At 39.9% G+C, this 25,233-nt stretch overlaps 1 protein-coding gene across 1 annotated transcript in view; it reads left to right on the forward strand.

Moving 5' to 3' along the window:
- CRYL1 (crystallin lambda 1) overlaps window positions 1-25,233 on the forward strand; it is a 60,325-nt gene that overhangs the window by 11,899 nt on the left and 23,193 nt on the right. Inside the window, exons 3-5 of the mRNA XM_030042653.2 lie at window positions 2,329-2,455; window positions 15,023-15,184; window positions 19,261-19,455. Coding sequence (XP_029898513.1) covers window positions 2,329-2,455; window positions 15,023-15,184; window positions 19,261-19,455 — 484 coding nt within the window. The remainder of the gene's footprint in view (window positions 1-2,328; window positions 2,456-15,022; window positions 15,185-19,260; window positions 19,456-25,233) is intronic.

The raw sequence follows: 25,233 nt of genomic DNA on the forward strand, positions 1-25,233 counted from the left end.
CTCTTTTCTGCTTTGAGTGGAAGAAAGGACATCAGAGTAACTTGCAGAGCAGCATATGTTTATGACCTCTTAATAAAGCCACAATAAAAATGGTAGAGCCTGTAATTGCTGTATTTTCTTGGACACAGCACAACTACATGAATGCTGAAGTAAAATTCTGATTCTTTGGCAGTTAATGGTAGATTTAGTGAGCCAGTTCAAGCTAAAAATCTGAGGGCCCAGTGAATCTCTGATGAGGTTTGTCTTGCTTCTGTATAGTTAAGTAGGAACGGGATTGTCTTTAAATTAATCCCTGCAAACTTTTGTCTTCAGTGACTTCAGGATACTGTGGTCTAAATGTCTCATTCTGAGCTATTTTCTTTGGGGATAAATAGATACTTCCATTATAAGACAAGATGGATTGCATACTTGGATGCTTAAAAGAGATCAAGTGCACCTGAAACACTTGGTTCTCCCTTCTTTAAAAGAGAGCTGAAGATGATTGTGTCAGATCTGCATGTTGACAGGGTAGGTGAGATGAATCCCACTCATTTTGTTCAGGAAATCTGGAGGAGGAATCTTAATATTTTTATTTGATCTATGGACTCAATACTTGTTGACAGGAATGAGCTCTAAAGAAAAGGATGGTTTGACAAAGTGAGAGTGCATTATCACACGTTGCTCAGCAGATGGCCTGGAAAAAGTAGAGAGAGAAAAAAGATAAAGGTAATGATCTACATCCCTCTCCCTTTTCAATTAATTTAAAATGCTGCTTGAAAAATACAAATGACACCTCCTGCCACTTCATAAAGCAACTGAGAGCTGAGGTCTGGTTGCTCTGTGTCTGGTTTGTTTAGGATTGCTGATGTAAAGGTGGCTGCAGCGGTGTCACTGGCAGGGGCTAAGGAAAGGCTACCGCAGGGTCTAAGCGCTGGGTTGGAGAAGTCGTCTGGGGCTGACATCCCAGTCTGGTGGCTGGCTGCCTGCCGTGCTTCGTAAGGACTAAGGGTAGGGTCTGTCTCTGGCTGCTGTAGATTGTGACAAACATATGGGGTCCCATCCCTGAGGTCTCTAGATAGAAAAATAAATCCAGTGTTACTGTCTGGATACTTGGAGGGGCCTGGGCAGGTGTATTAAGGACTGAGGTGTGGCTGGGAGTGGAGATCATCTGGGCCTGTATAAATAAGTTCTGCCCATTTAACATGTACTGTCCTGTAAAGCCCCTAATGAAGACTATCATGTGTGCCCCAGTGCCACAGTCACTTGGGAAACACATGGTGGATCACTGGTTATTTCCATATACAGTTATATGATTTGCGAAGTAGAAAAATACACTAACTTTTTCCAAGCTGTACAGCTTCTCTGTTTGCTACAGCTTTTCTACCCTCCAACTGGGTTGCAAGTGCAATTTATTTATCATGTAAAAAGGCATCCAGAAAGAAGCCAAAGCTTCAGAACTAGATTGGTAGGGAGAAGAAAGGATTTTTTTTTTTTTTTTTTTTTTCCCCCCTGCTATTAATCTTTAGTTCAATTTCCTCCTCTCTTCAGGCTGAGCAATTTTTGCTGAATAGTAACCAAAGGCTCAATGGAGTTCTGGCTTGAGGTAACTGACAGATTTAACCGTGATAAAGGCTACATCAAATAGCTTTGGGTTGATCGTGACCAGATAGTTTAATCCCACTTAATTTCTGTGGAAATTGCTCCTCTAAGTGACTGTTAACAATTTTGAAAATGGCTTGCTTGCTCTGGACTTCCATGGGTTTCAAACTGTAGAGGCTTTTTCTGAGAAGGTGGCATGTCCAGCCCCCGCAATGGTGTGTACTTGAACATTCATTTCAAGCTCTGGCCACTCAGTTTAGTAACTACTTGAATTTTCTGATACTTGCTATGTAGTCATTACCTATGTAGGGTATGAATTTTTAGGAGGGACTCCTGGCTGTATGGAATGTATTTATTCTATGCAGTTAAACAGTGTTCCTGCAGTGAGTCTTCATAACAAAAGAGCTGTTGTTTGTAAAACTGGATGAAGTATATTAAAGGGACCTCTCTTCTCATTAAATATGAGTATAAAAACTCCTGCTGATTCTGCACCAGTGAAAACAGGTTTGAGGTGGTGATAAGCTTGCATCTAGAAGTAGATCTTGGAGTTCTCCAGGCTTGAAGAGAATGTTGTAGGTTAGAGGGAGCGAAGAGAAATGACTGAAACTAACCTTTATATTTTTTAAGTACAAATATATGCAGTGGCATGGCAAATAGCATAATACTACTGGGTTGTTAAGAAGCTTTTTAAAAAATTAATGGTGGCTTAACAATCATAAAGTACTTAAATGTGTATGTTGTTTCTGTCAGCAAACAAATGAAAGAGCTGGAGGAGTCGGGATTCCTGAAAGGAGCTTTGAGTGCGGAGCAGCAGTTGGCTCTCATTAGCATCTGTACAGACCTGAGGGCAGCAGCAGAGGGTGCTACTTTCATTCAGGTAAGCAAAGATTTGACAACTTCTAGCAAACAGTTTAGAAAGATGATCAAGAGCTGTGCTGTGCAGTTGATGGTCAATGGAGACTTCAACATCCTGACCACATAAGGATGGTTGTGCTTGTTAAAATTAAAGTTCTTTCTAGCCTAGTATCTTGACATGGGAGATAATGCCTCTTTGCAGGATTTCCCTACTCAAGAGTCCTTGCAAGTTTCTTTTGGGTTATGTTGGAAGAGGCTGGTAGCTGGCTAAGCCAAGAGAGAATTGCTGACCTCCATGTGTAACAAAGACTGTATGTGTTAGAGATGAATGGCGGGGAATAGGGGGGCAGGAGATTCTTGGGGGAGAGATTATGTCTTAGTGAGCACCACACATTCTAGTGCTGGGACTAAAACATGTTTCTTCCTCTCCAGGTACGTTGGGAAGGCAGGGAATATGGCTATGTCCAGGGGTGACTTCTATTCTGACTGTGGGGGAGCACTGTAGCCGAAAGCAGCTATCCAACAGAGTGTTAGAATATTAAAAACAGGGTTGATATATACGGCTAGAATCTGTGCTACGAAGTAAAATTGGGATGGGGAGCAAGCTGTATTACTGAACCTGATAGTCTGTGCCTGCTTAACTATTAGTATGCTCACTGGCATGGGCATAGTTCAGAGAATAGGTGAATCAGGGACCATTTCTGGACTAAAGTATGAACAGGTTTGCATTGGACTTGGCATCTTCTACCCTACATGGTCCCCCAGTATTATTCTAGTGTTGTACCATTAACTGTCCCTACTTGTATGTGTGCTGCACCCAAGAGTTTACAATGTTTACTGTTTCAGGCTGTAAATCCCACAGTCTGCTTAGCTGCAACACATCCCTAATAATAAACTGAATTCAAAGGGGACAGATTTCTGGACCTTTTCTTCCTCCCAAGTTGGTGAGGTTAGAGGGGGAGAGAATGGGAGGCAGAGCAAAGCCTCACACAGGAGTCAAGTTGTGAATGGACTATAGATTTTTACAGTGATGTAGTATTTTGTGTTCACTTCTTTTTCCAGATCATGAAACTATATACTGTTACCCCAATATCTTACTCCTTCATCAGTAATGAGCTCAGAGCTTGTCAGTTCATATTATTGTTTTCATATATGTATTACCTACCTCTACTGAGTTTAATCTGCAAATTTATTGTCTAGTCATACAATCTTGTAAAGTCCTTCCACAAATGTTTGTGGTTGTAATGATGACAACCGACTTAATTTTATGAGCTAACTTTCAGATCATTTATGAATGGATATAACAAAGGGCACAGATACCTGTGAAACAGCACTGGTCAGCATCTTCCACTGAGTAAGAACTGACTGTTCTTCCTACTGTCTGCTTACTATCTCTTTACTAGTTACTGTCCATGAAAGGACCTTTTATCTCACATGTGACCAGTTAACTTCCTTGAAAGCTTTTATTATTTTTTGTTGCAAGACTTCTGGGCATTCACACCAACTGCATCACCTACATGACTCCTGTGCCTGTGCTTGCTGCTTCCTTTAGAGAATTCTGCTAGGTCTGTAAATCAGGACGTCCCTCTGAAAAAGTTGCTTTGATTCTTCCCCATTTACGTAATACTCATTCAGTGCTACCCTTTTCTCTTAACTTGCTTGATAGAGACATAAGGCTTACAGGTTTATTGTTGAGATCTTTCCTGAAGGTCCCTTAAAAGTTGCATCATGCTTGCCACTTATCTGCTCTTTGATACCACAATAGTGTACATTCAGTTTTGTTTCAAGTGAGCAGTTGTATATCACTGTTACTGTGTCAGGTATTCAAACCATATCAAAACATGTCCTGTACCTTGGTTCTGGTTCCATTCACCTCTGTTCTGTGACTTGAGACAGACCCTGGGAGTCCCCAAGGCTAAGGCTTCACTTTTCTTCAAGGATTAGAAGGAGAAATAGAGCAGTTGCAAAGAAATCACTGTTCTGTGTGTGTTTTGCAGATGATCATCCTTTTGTACTCTCATCATCTCTTGGTCCTATGCATTCTTCTCCATGCATTTTGAAGAAAGAAGGGAATTTTTTTTTTTTTTAATTATTCCTCTTGTAAATTGTGGGGGTGGGTGTGGTGTGGGTGTCTTTGTTTTGTGTTATTTTGACAAATTAATAATCCTACATGGCCATGTTCATTTGGGTGCTGTCTCAACTTTGTGAATGCTGCCTTCTTGTTTCTAGTAGACATTTCTAGTTCTGCCTGTTTTCTTTTGCTCTTTCAAGTGTTTCTTACTACCTGGTATGTCTATATGGTATCTTTACTTTCTCTGGATGCTACCTGTAAGGATCTGATCCTTCTTACTGCCAACTTCGCATCTCCTTAGTATCCTCACTTTTATTTTAGTATCTTATTCTGAAGCCAAGCACAGCTGTGATGAAGTTCTTGGCTCTTGTTGCTCCTACAGAGATGGTGAGTCTTAGTATGCTATTGTTCCTCCTAGAGAGGCTCTTCAGCAGTAAGATTTTTGAGCAAGGTCCTGCATGCTACTTCAGGTAAAATCAGGGGCTGCATCATCTATTCCTTCCACCATCAGCTGATCTATGAAACAGGCATTGGGCAAATGTTGCAGAATCAAAGTAATTTTGAGTTGGAAGGGACCTGCGGAAGTCACCTGGTCCAACCTGCTGCAGGACCAACTTACATCAGCTTGGTCAGGACTTGTGCAGTTGAGTTTTGAATATCTCTAAGGGTAAACACTTGTGGTCTGTTTGGGTAACTTGTTACAACATTTGATTACCCTCATTGTTAAACTTCTTTCCTAACATCTAATTGGAAATACCCTTCTTGAAACTTTAGTCTCTTGCCCCGTGTCATACCACCATGGACGTCTGGGAAGAATCTGGCTTCTCTGTGTGTTCCTTTCAGGTAGTTGAAGACAGCAGTGTTGTGTTGATAGTCTCTGAATAGCAACAATCTACCTGAGGTAACTCAAGCTTTCTGGTACTATCTTATGTTCCCATAACCATTTTGGTGTCTCATAACATGTAATCATTAAGCATATAAATAAAATCAAAAAAAAGTAGCTGTAGTATGCCTTGCGGGTAACAAATCGTATGTGTGAAACACTGTTGGTGGTACTCATACCAGCTCATCTGTTTCAAACCATAGCATCAAATTTTGGTTTGATACAAAGTGTTAATAAATATACCATGTAAGTGGGCAAATAATTTGAACTAGTCTTTAATTTGCTCTTGGAAGCGAGGTGGAATAGAGAAGCATCTTAACTCTAGGCTCACAGCCTTATTTCAGCAATGACCAGACTACTTTCTGGCTGCACCGTATTAAACTTCACAAACATTGCCTAGTGCAGCTTTGAACCTGGAAGGACAAAATGGACTAATTGTAACTTATGGATGCAAGTGTTCTGACTTTTAGTTACTTAAAAAATAAAACATCAGTTGCATTAATGTTAGTTGAATATAGAGGACTGTATTTCTTGCTTAATGATAAAACCTACTGATTAACTTGTTAGAAGACTTAAATGAGAACTGCATTTCTTTACCCTGGACTTTAGTTGGTTAAATCTTAACTTTTTTCAAATTTGGCCTTTGTAGAGTAAGTCCACTTCAAGCTTTAAAAATTTCTTTGCTGTTTGCACTCCTTGAGTGAATTCTGCAGACAGTTGCCTTCTGTGTCATTTTCATGGGATGTAACTTAAAACAAATGGGATGAAGTAGTAAAAAGTGGAACTTCTTAAATGACATTAGTGGAGATATAAAAGTGAAAAAGATGCAAGAAATAATCAGAAGGATTGAGTAAGAAGAAAATTCATAACAGTAGTGTCATGAACCTTTTAAAAAAGGTGTGCCTTGATGCATATTTTATATAGTCCTTCTCATGAGTATTTTTGTGAAGTAACTTGTCTTGATTAGCATGCTTCGCATCAACTTCAGAAGGATATCAGTCTGGTTTTTGCTGTAAAACTGAATATTCACCCAGTTTCACTTCTCAGAGCTTTTCTATGCTAGTTTGAGTAAGTGTGTAACCTGTAGCATTTACGTGAATATACACTGCAAGCCTCTTGCATCACTAAAAGCTTTAATTGTGAAATAACTTTTCCATTAGCTGAGAACTCCATGGAGACAAATTAATGGGTACATTTGTACTACAATGTCCCTGGTATGGGACTATCATGGGTGAGGTAAATGTTTCTTAGTATTGTGCTCTTAACTTTCCTGCATAAATACATGATGACTTTTGTCCTTATGTGACTATTGGGTACTGAACTTATTACTACTCCTTTCACTATTAAAAACAGATTTGAGTGGATGTGTGTCTAGTTCCTAAGTAATACAAGCCGAATAGAAATCAGTGCAGCACTTGTATGATCTCTTGCCACAATGCTAGTAAAGTGAAAACATATCTTTTTAAATGCTTTGCTTTGTAACAATTTACTAACAGAATAATAAAGTTTACTAGCTCTCAGAGGAGGATAAGATGACCAACTATTGGCAAGATCTTACTCTTCACGCTTGAGCTGCTGTGTACGCTGGTGAGTTGTGAGGCCTGGCCCGGCTGGTTGAAGCCAGGCTTGGGGGGTGGTTGAGAGGTGATCTCTGAACCTGTCAGTCGTGCTGTGGTGTGGGACAAAGCAGACTGGCAAGGGGGTGAAATTCAGCTTGTAACTAACACCTTGTGGTCTGAGGTATTTATCCTTTTTTGTTTTAAAGGAACTTTGCCTAAAAGCCTTAGAACAGTTTTTTGTTGTTGTTGTTGTTGGGTTTTTTTTTGGGTGTGGTTTTTTTTTTTTTTTTTTTTTTCCCCCCTCTTTAAAAAGAGAGAGCGTGCCTGGCCATTACACCTGCAAGCTCTTTTGAGCTGGTGATAACACTAATGGGTCTTCAGCCTGGTCTCTTTTAGATCTTGTTGGCTCTTTTATCTCTCCCAGTTAGACATATTTAGAAAAACAGTGTTGCCAGCTTAAAAACAGCTTTCAAAAAGTCTGGTGATTCTTCAGAATGGGAAACCAGCATTGACTTGGGAGCCTTGACAGTAGGGGTCTCATGTTTCCTGTCATAAAAATTTGTCTTTGATTATCTGGTACTGGTTTCTGCCACTAGCTTTTCTTTTACTTTCCTGATGGCTTTCAAGAGCCCTTTTACTTCTGGGGATGAGGGAGTATCTGCAGACAGCAATGGGTGAAGATGTCTTCAGCTGCCCTGAGCTTGTAGGATAGATGACCATCCTGGTTTGGAAGCTGTGCTAATGAGGTACCTCTGGAAGTACAAAGCTGCTGGAAGGCAGAGTCTGCAAGCACTGCAGTAACATGGCTTGTTGTGGACTGGTCGCTGGTTAGCTTGGAGCCCTGGACAGGCAAACATTGGTCTGTTTGGTCTCAGCTGGGTAAATAAAACCTTAGGCCTGATTTTACCCTACTTATCTTAAACACTGACCTGAGGCACCAGAAGTTATGTTTTGACTTCTGAGGGAGCTGGTTTTAAGCATGTGACCTGACTCATTGTCTTTGTAGAGGTTTTGAGAAAACTCTTTTCCTGATTTTAGGGTTTGAAACAGTCTGGTCTCAAAGACTTGCTGTAAAATACTTTATCAGGTTAGTGTTTGAGTTGAACTGAAGGACGATGTTTGGGTAAACAGCTTGCCAGTGTCACTGCTGAATGGCCTTTTGTCCTTCCAAACTTTTTAACATTCACTCCGCATCTATCCTGTGCATATAACAACTGGTGTTGTCTACCATTATGGACTTGAGTATGGTTTTGGTCCCTGTTACAGGAGGTAGTCATTGCCATAACTGTCATCCTGTCCAGCAGTTAATCTTGCTCTTCAGATTCTCTTTCAGTGCTCCTTGGTCCTGTTTCTAGGGCTGTACTGTATTTCCGTTGCCTTTCCTAGATCACTTCCCCTATTTTTCAGGGTGGATGGGATCACAGTAGAAGAAAACAGAGATCTGAACCTTTGAGAAAGAATGTGGGGTGGAGGATGTCAATCAACCTGTTTGAGATCTTATTGCCCTTCCTTAAGGGAACAAAAGAGATCTTCACCTCTTCTGTAGCAGCCTGATGAGCTTGTCTTGTGCCCTACAAAACTTTCAAAAGACAGACATGAACATTGTGGAAAAAGATGGATCTCTTCATGGCATGATACTGACACTAGATGAAGTTAAACCTGCCTTCATTTGTTGTATATGTTTTAAACAAAAACCGAACAAAACAACAAAAAAACCCCACACAATCCCCCCAAACCCTCCCAAATCTGCAAGTTTGATTTGAAAATGTAGTTCTGAAAACTAGTACTCCCTCAAATCCTGCTTTGTATTTTGTACTAAAGGTTGAACAGACACTTGTAATGCAATCATTTATTCTGAACAGTATAAGATGACAGTAACTTGATATTTTTATTGCTCCAGTTCCTTAACAGAGTATGTTTCTGAACTGTAGGAAAGTACAAAATTTTTCCATCTAAATGCTGGATTTCACCTTACCAAGGTGTTATTTACTTGTACAGTATCATGTGGTAGACAGTCTTTCATGTCACTCAAGAGGTAGTGATTTAAGAAGCATCATATTTCACATTGGTATGAGCTCATAAATTCAAGACAAGAAGTTATTACTTTTAATTTAAAGTGAGTTATAGCCCTAATTTTTTTTTAAGTAGATTAGCCTGAAAGTACTAGTGTTTTAACTGATGCTTTTACAACTGTTCTGTAATAAGCTTACTCCTCTACTGTCCTTTAGTTGATGGTTTTGAATTCTGTTAAAGCTTTTGTGAATATGAGCTTAACACTGTTCTAAAAGCCAGGCACTTGTAGATTTGCTGTAAGAGGCTTTGTATTTTGAATGGAAATTTAAACAAGTTAAAACCCTAAGAATCAGAGTTAAACTCATACAGGGGGGTTCCTTCCCCTGCTGTAGTCCTCTGCTCCTCAGCACAGCAGCATATGAGAAGATCCTAACTTTATCAGAAGATTCACCTTTACCTTTGCTGCCCTACCAACTACAGAGTTATCCAAAATCAGACTGGAAGAGACTTCAGAGGTTACTTAGTCCAACCCCTGCCCCAAGGCAGGATCAGTCATACCTACACGACTGTGTGTCAAAAAGGGGTTAAGCTGTTCTTAAAGTCCTCATGTGATGTGATTCTTTCTCCTCCCCTGTGTTAAGTATTTTACTTGAGTACATACCTAGCCTGTAGAAAGTCTGTAACTGAAGCCCCAGGATGTGAAGCTCCCATGCCTTTCTATTTTATATTTTTTTATAATTGTGTCAAATGGTGATAATGTGGCCCTGTCATTATTAACAAAGTGCCAGTCTGCTTTTCAGTTAAAGGAGCTGCTGTCCTTATCCTGCTTTCTTACCCTTGGCTTACAGGATACCAGTTCTTGTTCAGGTTCAAAATAAAGCTTTGGTTGCCAAGGTCGTGTGGCTTGTTTTGGGCTAACTAGCTGTTTTACATCTAATGGGTCTTTTGTTGCCAAACATATTTTTGTTAACTGTCTGGTATTGGGACACATGCTTGAAACCATCTTGGAGGAAGTTGTGTACCCAGGTATGTGGAACGAATATCTGCAGGGGGGGGAAAGGGGCAAACAACCTGATGAGCTTCTGTTCCCTTGTGTGTATCCCATATGGTTTGGGTTCTTGCATCACCTCCAAGTGTTTCAGGGTCAAGTCCCACTTACCCTCACCCCCCTGCTGTTGCTCCCCCTGCTTTCCCCTGACCCTAGCTGCTGGGGCCTCAAGTTCTAGTCATGCTTTAACATAATCTTGTCTGTTATCAGAGTCTATGCTGTTGGTTGTTGTTGGAGGGGAGGAGGGTGTTTGTGGTTTGGTTTTTTTTCTTTTAATCTTCCTCATTTTAACTGATCAAAATGCTGACACCACACTGAAGGGTGTGCCTGGGGTCTCCTTCAGTGACAGCTGTGTGTACACATCTCGTTTCTGTGCTGTATCCCAAACCCGTACAGTGGTAAGCAAGTGTGTGTCTCCTGACAAGCTGCTGGCCCTGCTTTTACCCTCAGATGAGGGTAGTAACACTTTCTAAAAAGAGACTGAAGTAAATATGTTTTCCCACCATCATCTGTGCAGTTTGAAATAATGCATTTTTATTTGGCACCTTGTCTTAATTAATATCCTGGTATATCCACATACTATCCATCTTTAAAGTGTGTCAGAATAAGCATCTAAAACTACTTTGCCATTTTGGGGGGGAGCATGATGGAAAAGTCCAAAATACTTGCAGTCAAGTATTTGCATTTGAAATATGTAATAATGCTGAATTTTGTGAAATTACCAAACCTATTTAATGCCTGAAAAATTTTAGATAGTTGAGCTAAATTGTAATGGTTAAAAATAATACTGGAGGCAAAACTGGTATTCTGATGTAATAATTTGTTCTGTGTATTGGGTCTGGCTGTGTATTGTGGTTCCTGTTGCAGGAGTGCTGACAGTCTGGGTCCAGCTTGTGAGATAGTTAGGTGCTCTGAAAGCTGCTGCTATGCCTTCATTCTATGAGAGGAGAGGATTGCTGTCACTTGACTCTGGGAACTGTTCTACAGAAGTGCCTGAAAATTGTCAGCTAAATCGCAGCGCTGAAAAGCTGAGACCACTTAAAATGCTGTAACTTATATGTGTATAAATAGAGGAACAGAGCCAGGGTGTGCGGCATGTTTGGAGATCTTCACTTAACTGGAAAATGAAGAGCACACTTGGAGCAGTGAAAGCGGTTATGGCTCCTAAACAGTTTACCTGCTACTTGAAGCCCTATTGAATTTACTGGGAAGAGGGAAGTCATGGAACTCTTGAAAATAATTTTCTACCTCAGTTGTGGTTAGGGCAAGGCTACAGGGCACTCTTGCTGTAGCAGCTGCATCGTGGCAGTGAAGTACAGCTCTTGGGGGTTAGGTGGTGCGAGACGAAGGTAGGAGAGGAATAGCTGCCTAGGATATTTATTACATGCTGTGAGCTAGCATGCACAGAGCTCTGCCTTACTTTGAATGAGGAGCCAGTTGAGAGCTTATGGGTCAGGATTAAGAGGACCACCAACATGGAAGACATTGTGGTAGCTGTCTGCTACAGACCACCTGATCAGAAAGAAAAGGCCTTCTTTGGACAACTGGAAGAAGCCTCACATTCGCAGGCCCTTGTCTTCATGGCGGGGCTTCAATCGCATCAATATCTGCTGGAGGGACAGCACAGGAGAGCACAAACAATTCATGAGGATACTGGAAAGCATTCATGATAACTTCCTGACACAGGTGGTTGAGGAGCAGAAGAGGGCATGTGCTGGGCTGGGCCTCATACTTACAAACAAGGAAGAACTGATTAGAGATGTGAAGGTTGGGGGCAAGCCTTGGCTACAATGACCATGAGATGGTGGAGTTGAGGATCCTGAGAGGAGAACCAAGACAAAAAGTGGGATCACAGCCCTGGACTTCAGGGGAGACAACTTGAGCCTGTTGAGGCCAAAATCTGCTTGGAAGAATCCCATGGCATGTGATAAAATCCTGGAATGAAGAGGGGTCTAGGAAAGCTGGTCTAGGAGAGCTCAGGATTGATCTATCTTCATTTGCAGGAATTTACATTATAAATCTTCTTATTAAGATTGCAAGGGTAAAAATGTTTTCTTGATTATGCTTTGAATATGCAGCAGCCAGAATCTAGTCAGGACATGGGACTCATCATTGTGCAGCTGTGGCTTTCAAACTTCTTTATTCAGCAATTCTTTATGCTAAATAAAGCATCAGACTTCATACTTGCTATTGAGAGGGCTCAATGCTGCTCCCTGTGACAGCATCTCCAGATACTCTTACAGAAAGTGGCTTGCTTGTTGCTGAATGGGTGCTAATCTTTGACCTTCTCCATGCCAATTTAAATCTTTGGCTTTCATCTTATGTGGCCATGCTTGTAGAGGACAATACCACTTATTTCAGGACCACACAACTGTGTTGCAGTGCTTTACTTCAGGCCATGCTTTGTTTCTTTCACCTCCTGGTGCTAATAAATCCACAGCCTTGGCAGCGATTCCCATTGCTAATGTAAGGAGAAGATACTTGGCAAGGTCGTGTTTTGGGAAGTGTTTTCCTAGAAGCTGGTACAGGTGAGTTGCTACCTTGACATATCTGAGAATGGATAGGAAGAACCTGGGTAGATGCCAGCATTTAAATATAGGTAAATGAAGTAGTGCACTTAGATGAGTGTGGACATGTGTGGGAGCACAGATGGCGGATAGGATGGTGGGAAATGCCTGTACGAAAACACAAACACACTGGATTCAAACAGATAAAACTCCCTAGCTTTCCATGTGCTGGCATTCAAAGGGTTGTGTCATATGAGTGCAACTTTTTAATTAGGGGCAACTAGACCTCAATCACCTTGTCTGGGTATCAGTGCTCTCTGCTAGGGAGAGAGTCTAGTACGTGTTTATCTTTGTGTAGTTCTTTAAGAGTTCATAGGCTGGTCAAGTCGCTGCGATGTGTTCTCTGAACATGTATTTGAACAGCGTAATGCCTATTACCTTTAAGCCTTTAATTCAATACAACTCTTCCAGGAGGTGGGTTTTAAAAATTAACAACTGTCATGTTCTGATCAGGCTGTTGAAAAGATGTCTAATAAAGTTTAAATTGGAAGTCAGATTAGTAGCAACCTTGTTCAGGTGCTCAGGTCTTGGAATAAAGGTGTACTGTTCACTGCAAATGAGAAGTGTGATCTTCTCTACAAAAAAGGGCACAGAAATATACAGTGTCACTTAAAATGCGTAGAGGTGTATGCTAACCTTTTTGCACTGGTTCTTTGGGAGAGACTGTGGTAGCTATAAAACCGTATCTTATCTGCTTACTGTTTGATCTTCTCTTTCTCAGGGTAAACAGAATAGCTTCAGACCTCTCCAGGCTCCATAACTGACAGCAAGTGAGGTTCCTGTTTAATGGATTGTTTAGAGCTTAATTTTCCCCCTGTTCTTTAGGGAATTGGTGTCTCTGAGAAAATAATTGCATGCTTGATGAGGACAGAAACTTTATTGCAGTGGTCCAACAATCTGAATACAATTGTGACACTATACAAGAAACTTCAAGCAAATGGCCCATTCAGAAACCTTACATAACTGTGGCAGGTTTGAGTTTCCAGCAGATTTGAGTTTGCCTTTTTGATTATCGTCTGATGTGAGAGGAGGCTTAGAGTTTCAAGTTCACAATAAACCTATTCAGAGCAACTCTTTTATTAGCTTGAACAGTATCTGCAGAGTTCTCTTCATCTTTGGCTTTACTAAAAGAAACTATTTAAACTTAACCAACAAGCAGGGATCCTGGAATTATAAGCAGAGTATCATTTTGTTTTGATAAGGCCGTCTATTACTTTGGGCTCTATTTGGAGTTCTTAAATGACCCTGTTTATCTCTTCTGCATCGTGGAACTTTTAGTACTGTTCCATGCAACTTGCTTATTTTTTAAGACTTCACATTACTTTTAACCCATTTACTGGGTGAAAAACTGGCCCTGGGCATGCCTGCCACAGAGTCTGTCTGAAGCTGCAGGTGTTAAATGTAAATTTTGGATTATATTAAATGTATAGCCTTTTCCCCTACCCTCGTGCAGTTTGGCATAACAGGAAGGACAGAGTGAAGTACTGACAGGTGGGAGAAGGTTAGAGTTGGAAAAGAGCAAGTATTTTCTGTGCGTTCAAAGGGGAAAGCTGAGGTTTTGCAAGTTTGGGATCCTGTTTGGATTTTTTTTTTTTTTAAACCCTTCCAAAAAAACCAGAAAACAAGCTGGCTTTATTCCCCTGTTTTGTTCTCATAGACTGAAGTCTTTCCTGTTGATTGTGGGATCTGTTGTAGTTATTCTCCCATTTACTCGTTACTCCCAGACTGGTGGACTTCTGCACGCTGTCCTTCAGGTAGCTCCTGGGGATAACTTTGAAATTCTGGTGACTGTAGATTGTGGCTCTTGGCTCATACATGTGAAATTTCACACAGTACTGCAGAGCTGAACATGCTCAATAGCTTTGGGAGAAGTTCTGATAGTGTGCATTCTACTTAAAATCTTTCTCAGAGTTTAAATGAATGAAGATATTTAAGCTTTTTAAGTGTGAGGCTCACTGAGAGGTGTTTCAGTGCAGGTTCCAGAACTGTACCTTGGAATCTCCTGCCATAGTTCTGGAGATTGTAAGTTTGTCTTCTTTTGAGATACACCTATTCATTTCTGTCTTGTCTGAGAGAGAATACTGAGTTCTATCATGTGAGATTCTCTTAAAAAAATGAAGACCAGGTCTTATTCCTCCATACTGTGTTATCTCTGTGCATGAGTAAAAGTCTGTATTTTAGACAAAGCAAAATCATTTGTTTTGTGTTAAATCTTGTGTGGTGGTCCATCTGCTGCTATAGAGAAACCTTTGGGCTTTCCGTTTCTTTGTATGCGGGAAGGTATTTTTGTGTTATGGCTCACTGGTATATCTAGGCTGATTAAAATAGATGGTTTGTGCTGAGTTCCTAGGTGTCAAGGTGGGATCAGTGAAGTCTGAAATGTGTGGATAAATACTGTTGAACTAGAAGACTTCTAATACTGATTTTTTTTTTTTTTTTTTATTCCAGGAATGTACTCCGGAGAACCTGGAACTGAAAAAGAAGATTTTCAGTCAGTTAGATCTTATTGTTGATGACAATGTTATCTTGAGTAGCTCGACCTCTTGTCTCTTACCCAGCAAATTGTTCACTGGCCTTAAACATGTTAAGCAGTGTATTGTGTCACATCCTGTAAGTATGATGGCATGTTTTGTTATTGTGGTAGTAGTAGTAGAGGTGTTTAACTAAACTGCATCCCAAACTCTTCCCTGCAGACTGATTGATACAGAAGGATATTTGGAGTGCTTGTGAGCCATCGTTGGTGTGCCAGGGGCCTGACTTACCAGAAAAGCTTTAGTTTGGTCATGCTGTGAGCAGCAGCATCTACTAAATTGAGAGGATGTATGCATCTTTCATACTGTTGGCTCAAGATACATTTTGCGTAAGCTGTTGTGCTCATACTGTTGTGTGTTACTCAAACTGTTGGCTCTCAAAATATAGGAATTCTGTGTTTTGAAGACAAGCACGTAAAATCCCCTACTTTATTCTTGTGGCATCGTTAGTCTTTTTTAGTATACTTTTTCAGCTGCTCTTGAGTAACAGTAAGGATCCAAACAGTGAGCTGAATGTGCTTGTCAGGTAATGTCAACGACAGATGGAAGCTTTTGACTCTGGTTTCTTCAGAGTTCTGATGCAGAAGCATTATACCTGAAGAGGAAAAGCAGGTGGATGAAATGGAACAAATTGTACTTGGAGCTGAATCGGCATGCTTTGAAACCAGCTGGGACAGGGCGGTGATGCAGAAATGGCTTGACTAGAGGTGGCAGCAGAACCTCAAATTGCTGAAGGACACTTGTGAGCCTTTGTAGAGGTCTGTGTGGGGCTGCCAGACAGCAGTTTATCACATCTCTTTTCAGCACAGAAGAGCATTTTGTCTTGGTAACTGGGATTCTTACTGCTTCTGTTTTCCACTACTCAATAGCTAATGAATTTGTTAGCCTAATATTAGTCTGATGTTTGACAGATCAATTAAGAGGACTGTTGTTACGAAGGTTTGCAGTATGTGGAGGAAGGTACTGCTCTGTTGCCTGCAAACTGGTAACTACATATTGTCTCTCCAGGGCATCCCTCAGGGTGTGAAGTAAATATCAGTTCCCTGGGCATGCTCAAAAGTGGTAGTGTGAACACAAAAATACAGCCCTCCTTTACTGTAATGTCCCTACAGCTACCAGTAGCGTAATATTGCAGTGTCAAAGCATTTGGTCAGTCCTTTTCTGACACCCCTCCACCGTCACCATTGTGCCTTGGGGTGGCTGGGAAGCAAGAGGAACAAAAGGATTGGTTTCTTTCTGTATAATTAGTTTTCAACCCCTTTTAATTAAAAAAAAGTCAAACTTCAAAGTATGTATCTGTGCTGAGGTTTAGCCTTTCTCCAGTCTAAAATTCAGTAGTTCCTTATCTCATATTTCCAGGGTTGTAACTTTCTGTAGTGCAAGAGAAGAGATAATGTCTCTTCTAGACTCCTGTATTAAGTAACTATAGCTATGATTATTTTTTTTAACCCATTCCTGGGCTTCTGTCTGTTCTCTGTTTGTCAGTCTTTGATTTTACATTACTCTTTCTTACTGTTTTCCCAAGTTGGTCTGTACCAGTTGACTTGTTTATTCTGAGCTGCAGTCTTTATAGGAGCCACTTTTGAAACCAGGTTTTATCAGATCTGGAAAGGTAGCTAGTCCCTGCGTAAACATTTTCTAGGTTGCTGTTATAGGGATGTAAGTATTTTCCAAAGCAAATACTCTGAGTGCCTTAAAATGTCTAATTATTCTGAAATGGCTTTGCAATCCAGCTGAGACTATTTTTTTAGTAATCTCAGCTTCACTCAAAGGGGAATGTACTGGAGAAGCTGAGCCAGTGTACTCTTCCAGGGGCCTTTCTGCATCTGTTATATCAGTAAACATGCTTGCTTTGTAGTAGTTGTTGGCTTTTGGTGGTGTTGTTTGTTGGTGGTTTTTTTTGTTTTTAACCATGGCCTTACTAACAACCTGAACATGACAGTAGGACATGGGGAATGGTGGCTGCAGGAAGTGAGCAGCTCTGGAAGACACTGCGAAAACAAGAAGCGTGGAATTTGATAGACCAGAAAAATTAAGAGCTAAAGTTGTAAAGCCTCTAGCACAGGTGAGCGTGTTGAGGAGAAATGAAATTAAATGCCCAAAGGGCAGAAGGAGCTCATTCCTTTGCTTAACATAGTGATAGGTTCAGTGAAAAAATAAATTAAATCCCATAGCACAGCTGTATGATAGAAATGCATGCAATACTTGTAGGTATAGCTGTTCTCTGCAAGCAGTTTCAGGCAGTGTATCGGTAGAAGTCATCTTCTGATGAAGATGACTATGAACTCTTAAAGAAGAGCGATTCATTTCTCATGTACTGTATGTGTCTGCTAGGTCACACAGCTAGAAATAGAGGAGATGTGTGCCATTGAGTGAAGTCCCTTGCTGTACAGGAAACCATCTAATCAAATAACCTTAGAAATGTGTTAAGCTATATCTGTTAGATTTCTTTTTTAACTTTGCTACTCCTGCTGGAAGCTGTCTTCTAATTTTTGTTCCAATCTTATTAACAGTCCATTAAAATTAATTTGATGTTTGTTGGCAGCTTTTGTATAGCTTAATTCTTTCCCTGTGTTTACTTTGTCATATCCTTTCTTAGGTTTCATTTTGTTAGGGTGAGTAAGGTAAGCTCTTCTGCTCCCTGAAGAATGGCTTTGCATTCCCCTTCTCATTTCTAGAAACCTTCCCCCATCCCCAGTATCATCCATGTTTTACCACTTCTAGCTTTTGCCAACATCTATTATGTCACTCCTAAAAAATTGTCTTCCTAAGTCTTCTCAGTGTGCTCATGAACACACCCATATACTCCCCATGCCAAGTTCATGAAATAGAATATTTCAATAAAATGACTGTCAACACTGATCTTGGAAGAAATTTATAATAGCCTCAGTCTCTATCAACAATTAACTTGTCCTCTTCCTGATTGGAACCTGTGATGTACTTAAGGGTTAGAAAAGCCTTCAGAGAACTTCTTGGTGCTTGCAGTGTTTTGTATCTTGCTAAATTGCCTGCGATGGTGTCCATCATGCTATTCTCAGTGTTGGTGGTGGCACTGCCAAAGAGACTAATGTGAGAAAGTTTATGTTGGAACACAAGGCACTTTAAAGGGAATGAAGTGTGTTACATCAGCAGTTAGAGCAGATGTAAGTACTGAAAAGAAAGAACATGCAGAGAGGAAAGACTGCTTGCATGTTGCTGTGACTAAATCCTGTCCTTGCATTTACTTGAGCACAGTTAAGAGCAGTTGACTGTAAGGGAGCATGGTGAAAGAATCAGTACTTAATTACCATCCTTTAAATGTCAGTGTTATTTCTGGTAGTAGTTTATGACATGTTAGCTCCTTCTATTGCCTGGAAACTAGACCAAGAGCTGAGCTTAACACCTTAAGAATATGGCTGAAGGACTGCTGCTTCTGGAAAGAGCATGCAGGCAGTATGACCTGAAGAACTTTTAGCTGTTTCTCCATGTTCTTCAGAATTTTTTGTGTATTACTTAAGAAATACATTACACAAAGGTCTTGACTTGATGAGAAATTGTATTTGGGAAGAGTCAGGGAGAGGTAATTCCTTAATTTATTTTTAAAGTAGGTACAGTGTTTGAAGGTAACCTGTTCTGCAACTTTTTCAAAGTGTGTTTTATGTGGTATCTGGTTACTGTGTTTTACATATATTTACAGGCTTGGGCCAGTAGTAGCTTATATGTTAAGTGTTCCATCTTACAGGTGGTGTTTAGCAATAATTTTCTTATAAAGTTCCTGAATATCTAAAAGGAAATGCCTTGTTTCATTTGGAAAGACAGGTGGTGACCATGTGTCTTACAATAACAAACAGCCTGAATATTGAGAAAATATCAGTTACTTAAGTCAGTATGAAGTCTTCACTAGTACTGTTTGAGTGCTATCATCTTTAGTGTGGCTCCATGAACTTTGCTGGGGTTAAAGAGAGATAGATTTAATGCAACATTAATTATTTTTTTAATTTGAATTAATACACCAGCTTTTATTGGATTGGTGAAGTATTTCAGGGTCTAAGGATCAGGCTTGCTGTGTTCACTGGAAAATATCCACGCTAGCAGCAAGCTGTAAAGACGCTTTATATAAACTTGTACTGTTAATCTGTTGGTAGTTGACATTCTTCTTTTGTCTTTCTTCTTGAGGTAAATCCACCTTACTTTGTGCCGTTGGTTGAAATTGTTCCTCATCCAGAAACAGATCCTTCTACTACAGAGAGAACATATGCTCTGATGAAGACGATTGGTCAATCTCCTGTCAAACTAAACAGAGAAATTGAGGGGTTTGTTCTGAATCGGCTCCAGTATGCAGTGATAAGTGAAGCCTGGAGACTTGTGGGTGTATGTATCTTTTTTTTTTTTTTTCCAATTTTACACACACACACTGCCAGTTTTGTAGATGTGACAAGTGAGATTGTATATTTAAATTTCCTATAAATTTGTGTCATCTTTGTTAAACTGTCCCTTATGAACATGAACTATATATTAACATGTAAATTAAAAACAGTAAGAAGTTATGTCAGTTATAAATAGCAAAGACTGACAAAACCAACATGATACGGTCATAACAACTATCCTTTATCCTGCTGTCTTTTCAGAATACTGTCATTTTTGGGACAAGCAAAAGAACAATCTTAAAAGCACAGAAATCAGAATACTGGATTTTCTTTTTTCTAGGTTGTCTCGTTATTTTCTGAATGTTGCTGGCCTACTGTACAGTGGTTATGAAAATAATATTTTAAATGGTTTTCTCTTTGGCCTTTCAGGAATTGTACTCATAGGTTCAACAGTTATTTGATACTTGTAGGTAAAGACAGATTTCTCCTCCTCCTGCCCATTCAGACTTCTAGCTGAGAATCATTTGTTTGTGCCCCTTCAGCTTTTCCCAGTTACTGTTCTCTGCTGCAAAGTCTGATCTTTCATCAGGAAGAGCTGAATTATGAGTCTGTTGCTATTCTGTTGAGAAGAGATTCAGCTGGGCTTGAGTAGGGCTTACTTTTTTGTCGTGGAGAGTGTTTTGATTTTTCAAGCTGTTTAAAACAACCATGCACACAAATATGGGTAAAGATCTTAAAACTAAGGTAATACTAACATATTGTAAACAAAGCAACTCTTTTTCCAAAGCAGTATCTAAACATAGTTGCTGAACTAATTTTGCTTACCTGTAGTTAGCTTCCCCTAGCAACGCAATACAACAATATAAAGGAGGTGGTGAATAATAATAATAATTAGAACAATGTTGTTAGGAAGGAACTGATATTCTGCTGGAGATGTCTCTTTAAATTAAAGAAAAGGTTTCTGTTATTAAAAAAGTTAATACAAAGTCTTAAGTATATGATAAGAAAAAACCCTTCGGAAAACTGTAGTCATTTTGAAAGACACAGGATAGAGAGGATAGTAACCTCCAAATTATTTTTGAAACTGTAATAACACTGGTGAAAAAAAGATTTTTGAGAATAAAAATGTAAAAAAACCTGCTAAAAAATGTGAACAAGGAAGGTAGGTTCACAGGGAAAAAGCTAGCTGAACTGCAATGTTCACTGTTAAGGAGATTCCCGCACTGTAACCTTTCCATGAAAGGAAGGGATCTGACGTAGCAGTAGAACAAGTCATGCTAAGAACAAGATTTTTGGAGGAGGAAAGAGTAAATGAGTAATGGCAGACTGTGAAGGAGAAATGGAACTTACCCGAGAATCCCAAAACTTAAATATGAAGTTGATGAAATACTGACTTAAGCACCTTTTTACACAGCAACTAGCATAATACTGCAGAAATGGAAGTTAACACTTACACCTTCGGTCTTTTAAAAGAGTTAAAAGTGTCATTGGGAAACTGAACCAATAAGTCTGATAATGTGTAGGCATATTGATACAATACCCTTGGTCAGCACAGGTATCCAGGGAAGTAATGACTCCAAAATCTAGTAGGATTCTTTAATGTCTCTGAGAGGCATAAACTGAATTGTGGAAGCCACTCCTATAGAAACCTAGGATGCTAAAAATATGAATGGGTTCAGGGAACATTTAGACACATTCTTGTTAGAGGAAAACCACGCAGAAAGCAACCTCCAGCTGTTGAAGTCTCAAAGACTGGACTGCTGGGAGCTGAGGCAGTACATACCATTGAAAGTATCACTCTCTGGTCTTCAGCTATGGAAAGAGTGTAAGAATACTTCATGGACTACTATTGGAAAAGAGGTATTGATTTGAGGTGAATGTTTAGTATGAACCTGTATGGATGGTTTTGTGTGGGTGGTGGTATGTGAATAGTTACAAAATAGTGCTTGAAGCAGTGACAGATAATGAAAGTTGCTTTTGTTGTGCATCATCAAAGTTTCCAAGTTGTTCTGTTTTTGTATAATTTTATTGATTTTCAGGCAAATACACATTTAAACTGTAACAACTTTGGCTGTGTTTCCATTCCAAAAGCCTGGACAAATAGCAGCTATCAAAGGTATATAGTTTCAGCTGTGTGACTTCAGGCTACACACTGCCTTTGATGGGAGGAGAATCACTGCAGATAGGCCAGAGCTGCAGGCCTGAGGCAGTTTCTGTGTTTCTACTGTTGTGCTGCCAACTCTGTAATTTTTATTGCAAGTCATGTTCTTTTGGTGTTTTCCACCTTCAAAGTGGGGAAAAATACTTATTGCTTCTGATTCTTAAGTCACTTTTCAGTCCTTATTGTTGAGGGTTAAAATACTGAAAACGTCAGGCTCCCTACCTCACAGTCCTTGAGAGGCTCCTGAAAATCAAGTTTTACTCACATTGATTCCCTCTGGTAACAAAAGTTTTCATTACCCTAAGAAGAAGTGGGGGTGGAAGATAAACTACAAATATTAGCAGGAGGGACATATTAATAAAGCATTCTTGTCCAAAATGACCACACTATTAATCCTTTTGTGATTAGATATGTAAATTGTGCATATTGGATGAGGCAATCCAAGTCAGCTTGGATGCAGAGCACAGGCATTTTTATGAAATTACTTACGAACACTGTGGTATTTTGATGCTAATAATTGTATATTGCTTTTGACTATTGTAAAAGAACAATGAGGCAGAACAATAAAATGTAATTTCAAGCTCACTTGTTTTATTAGTAGTTGTAAAGGTCTGAACAAGTATCTATGCATGCCTACAGTTACATGTCATAAACTGAACAGTGCTCCTACTTCTGTTACAAGTTTTCTTTAATTTTAACATGGTGAATGCTAGAGAAAAATCTGTGTTGTTGCTGGAGGACTGTTGTATTTGCACTGCAGTGTATCAGTTCTTTGCCACATAACAAGAACATAAATATTCCAGACATAAATGCTATGTATGAACCAGGAGAGAAACACAGCAGCAGTCTCCAAGTGTTTTGAAGCCACTTGAAATGATCTTAAATCAGCCCCTTTATGTAAACAACTATCTGGGTTTTTTTGAGGACTTTGCTGAGATGTGAGCTCGAAAACTTCTCATCTGCATCCTCCCTTCAAAAATATTTATAGTAATGGCAGGGGAGTGACCTTACACATGCACGCATGTGCACATACACTTGTATCATAGTCCAAATTTGGACACCTTTGCATGGACCAGAACAGTCTTTTTTGTTGTTGTTGTTTTGTTTTTTGTGGGGTTTTTTAGGGTTTGGGTTTGGGTTTTTTTGGTCAGTTGAGCTTACTTCATTCAAGAAATGAGCAGAAGCTTCTTCAGTAGAAGTACTTATGTACTGTTAAAAAAGGCATTGGTGGTAGGACAGACATGCAGGTATAGCTGTACTAACAACATTTATCTGGGAAACTTTATCACAAATGGACTGAGCGGCTTGCAGGATATGTTTTAGTTCCAAAATGTAGCTTGGCAACTGATGACCTGCCAGTCCCTCTCTTTTCTTTAGCAGTGCTGTGTTGGGATGTGTGATGGGTGAGGCATGGGACAGGGATCATACAATGGGAGAAGGGGTCTGATACAGAGCATGAACATGGGGCTGTATAGAAAGCAATGTGGTAAATATAGCTGCTTGCTGGATGATGCGTGGGGCTCACCAACTTCTGTCATGTCAGTCCAAGAGTACGAGAGGCTGTAACACAGACAGAAATCTGAGGTAAGGCCCCGCTGGCAGGTTGGGTTCAGGCTCGGACTCCCTATGATGCTCAAATTGCATGTGGGCATGGATGCTGGAGCAGAGAGAGAAGCATAATTCAGGGAAAAGCAATGAAAGTAACAACAAGAAACCCAGATAGTAGGATACAGTTTGTTTTTGCCAAAGGTGCTGGGGTCCCCAGGAGCATACATGGGGTGGCTGGGATTTTGAAGCTGGGAACAAAACAAGTGCTGTGAATGCAGAACTCGGCCGAATGTGGGAGTGGGAAGTATGGAGTTAAGGTGTTGAAAAATAGGAGGCCTGAAGGTTGAGATCCCAATTTGTAGGCAAGTAGGAGAATGAAAACTCATTTAGAGACACACAGTTGGGTGCTGAGAACTTTGGCCATGTGGATAATTAAGAACGTGGATTTAAGGATGCAGAAGTTTGACTTTACAAGAACTTAGAAGCAAAGACCATAGATTCATTCATGGGCCTAAAAGAAGGAATTCAAGCAAGTGTTCCCCTTTGAGGCAAGAGTGCTACAATGAGATGTTTCATTTTGGATCCGAGTTAGTCTTTTGTGTGGCAAGATGTCTTTTTGGACATTGTTTTGACTTGCAAGTCACGAGCACTTGGGCAATGCAGGTGTTTGTGGCAGGAACTTTTTGTGTCAGTTATCTGCGTCTTCCCATGCTCCACAATTTATTCCATGAAAATGCAGATAGTGGGAACACTCCAGTCTGTCTCTTTAAGGTCGTGTATCTGAGAACTTTCTGTAAGACCACATAGCATGTGAGATTGACGTTCTTGTAGGTTTCTTATTTATGTTTTTAATTCTTAGGTCTCTGGTAGAAGTGTTGCAAAGCTGATTATGATGACAGTAAAAGATGTACTGAGAGATGTTGAGGTTGAAGATCCTTATTCCTCTCTTCTCAACCCTAAATTTTGATATTATAAGTTTGGAACCATTAGAATAATCTGTAGCCAGTAATAGGAAGAATATCTCAGACAGCTTTCTCTGTTATTCCCTGTTACTGTTTGTTTACTTTCTCATGCATCCATTGACAGTGATCACTGATATATCTGATTTTGTTCATAACTCCTTGGAGCAGAGACTTACTGCCTCTATTTGCCCGGGAAGCACCTTGTGCACTGCTGACACTATTACTTCCGTACTTTTACCGGTACCAATGCATTCTATAGTAGCTTGGGATTATGTTGCAAAAGAGTGCTAGTTAAATAGCTTGACTTTGGTTCTGAAGGTAAAGTTTTGGTTGACTTCATCCAGAAAATAACAGCCAAACAGTTTCACCAATGCTTTAGATCAGAAGTCTCAAACCTTGCTCTGAACATCTAGGACTGTCCTTTTACTGTGGATTACTGAGTGGAAGCTTATCTTGGTGAAATATTTTTCTAAGCATCTGCTGGAATTTGCAAGGAGGTCGTGAAATACGGCAACACTGATAGTGAGAAGAACTCGGTGGTTTTTCAGCCCTGATCTAATTTAGGAGTTTCAGCTGCTTTTAAGAACCTGCTAGGACTATTTTGCATGATGGATTGTATGATAAGGGTCTTTAGAGTCTGTATTTTCCTCTGTATAAGATTTTGGTAGTGTCTTAATATATTTTTTCTTTAAAAGGGGGTTTTCTTTTAGTTTATGCTCATTGTAAAAGACAAGAAGAATGGGCAGCCCTGCCATTTTTGTTAATCTTCTGGAAAATAAAGTCATGGTTTGGCTGTGTGTCCATTTTATTTCATTTTCATAGCAATCGGGTGCATTGGCTTCAGTCCCTAATATATGTACCTCTCCCTTCTCAGGTGACTAGCTTGGCAGTCCTTAAATGCTGGCAAGCCTTTTTTAATTCTGAATGCCTTATTATTAATTATATTATAGCGTTATCCAGAGGACCTTTCTGAAAGATCAAAGACAAGGTAAAAGGTTAAACATCTAGTTACAGTGCCCCATAAAAGGGGGATATCATAAAAGGAAGTTTATAAGGGTCAGGGATAAATATAGTGTTGATACGATGTGTTTCTTACAGGGTGAGGTGAGTG

The sequence above is a fragment of the Aquila chrysaetos genome, chromosome 19 (assembly GCF_900496995.4).
Source record: "Aquila chrysaetos chrysaetos chromosome 19, bAquChr1.4, whole genome shotgun sequence".
Taxonomy (NCBI): domain Eukaryota; kingdom Metazoa; phylum Chordata; class Aves; order Accipitriformes; family Accipitridae; genus Aquila; species Aquila chrysaetos.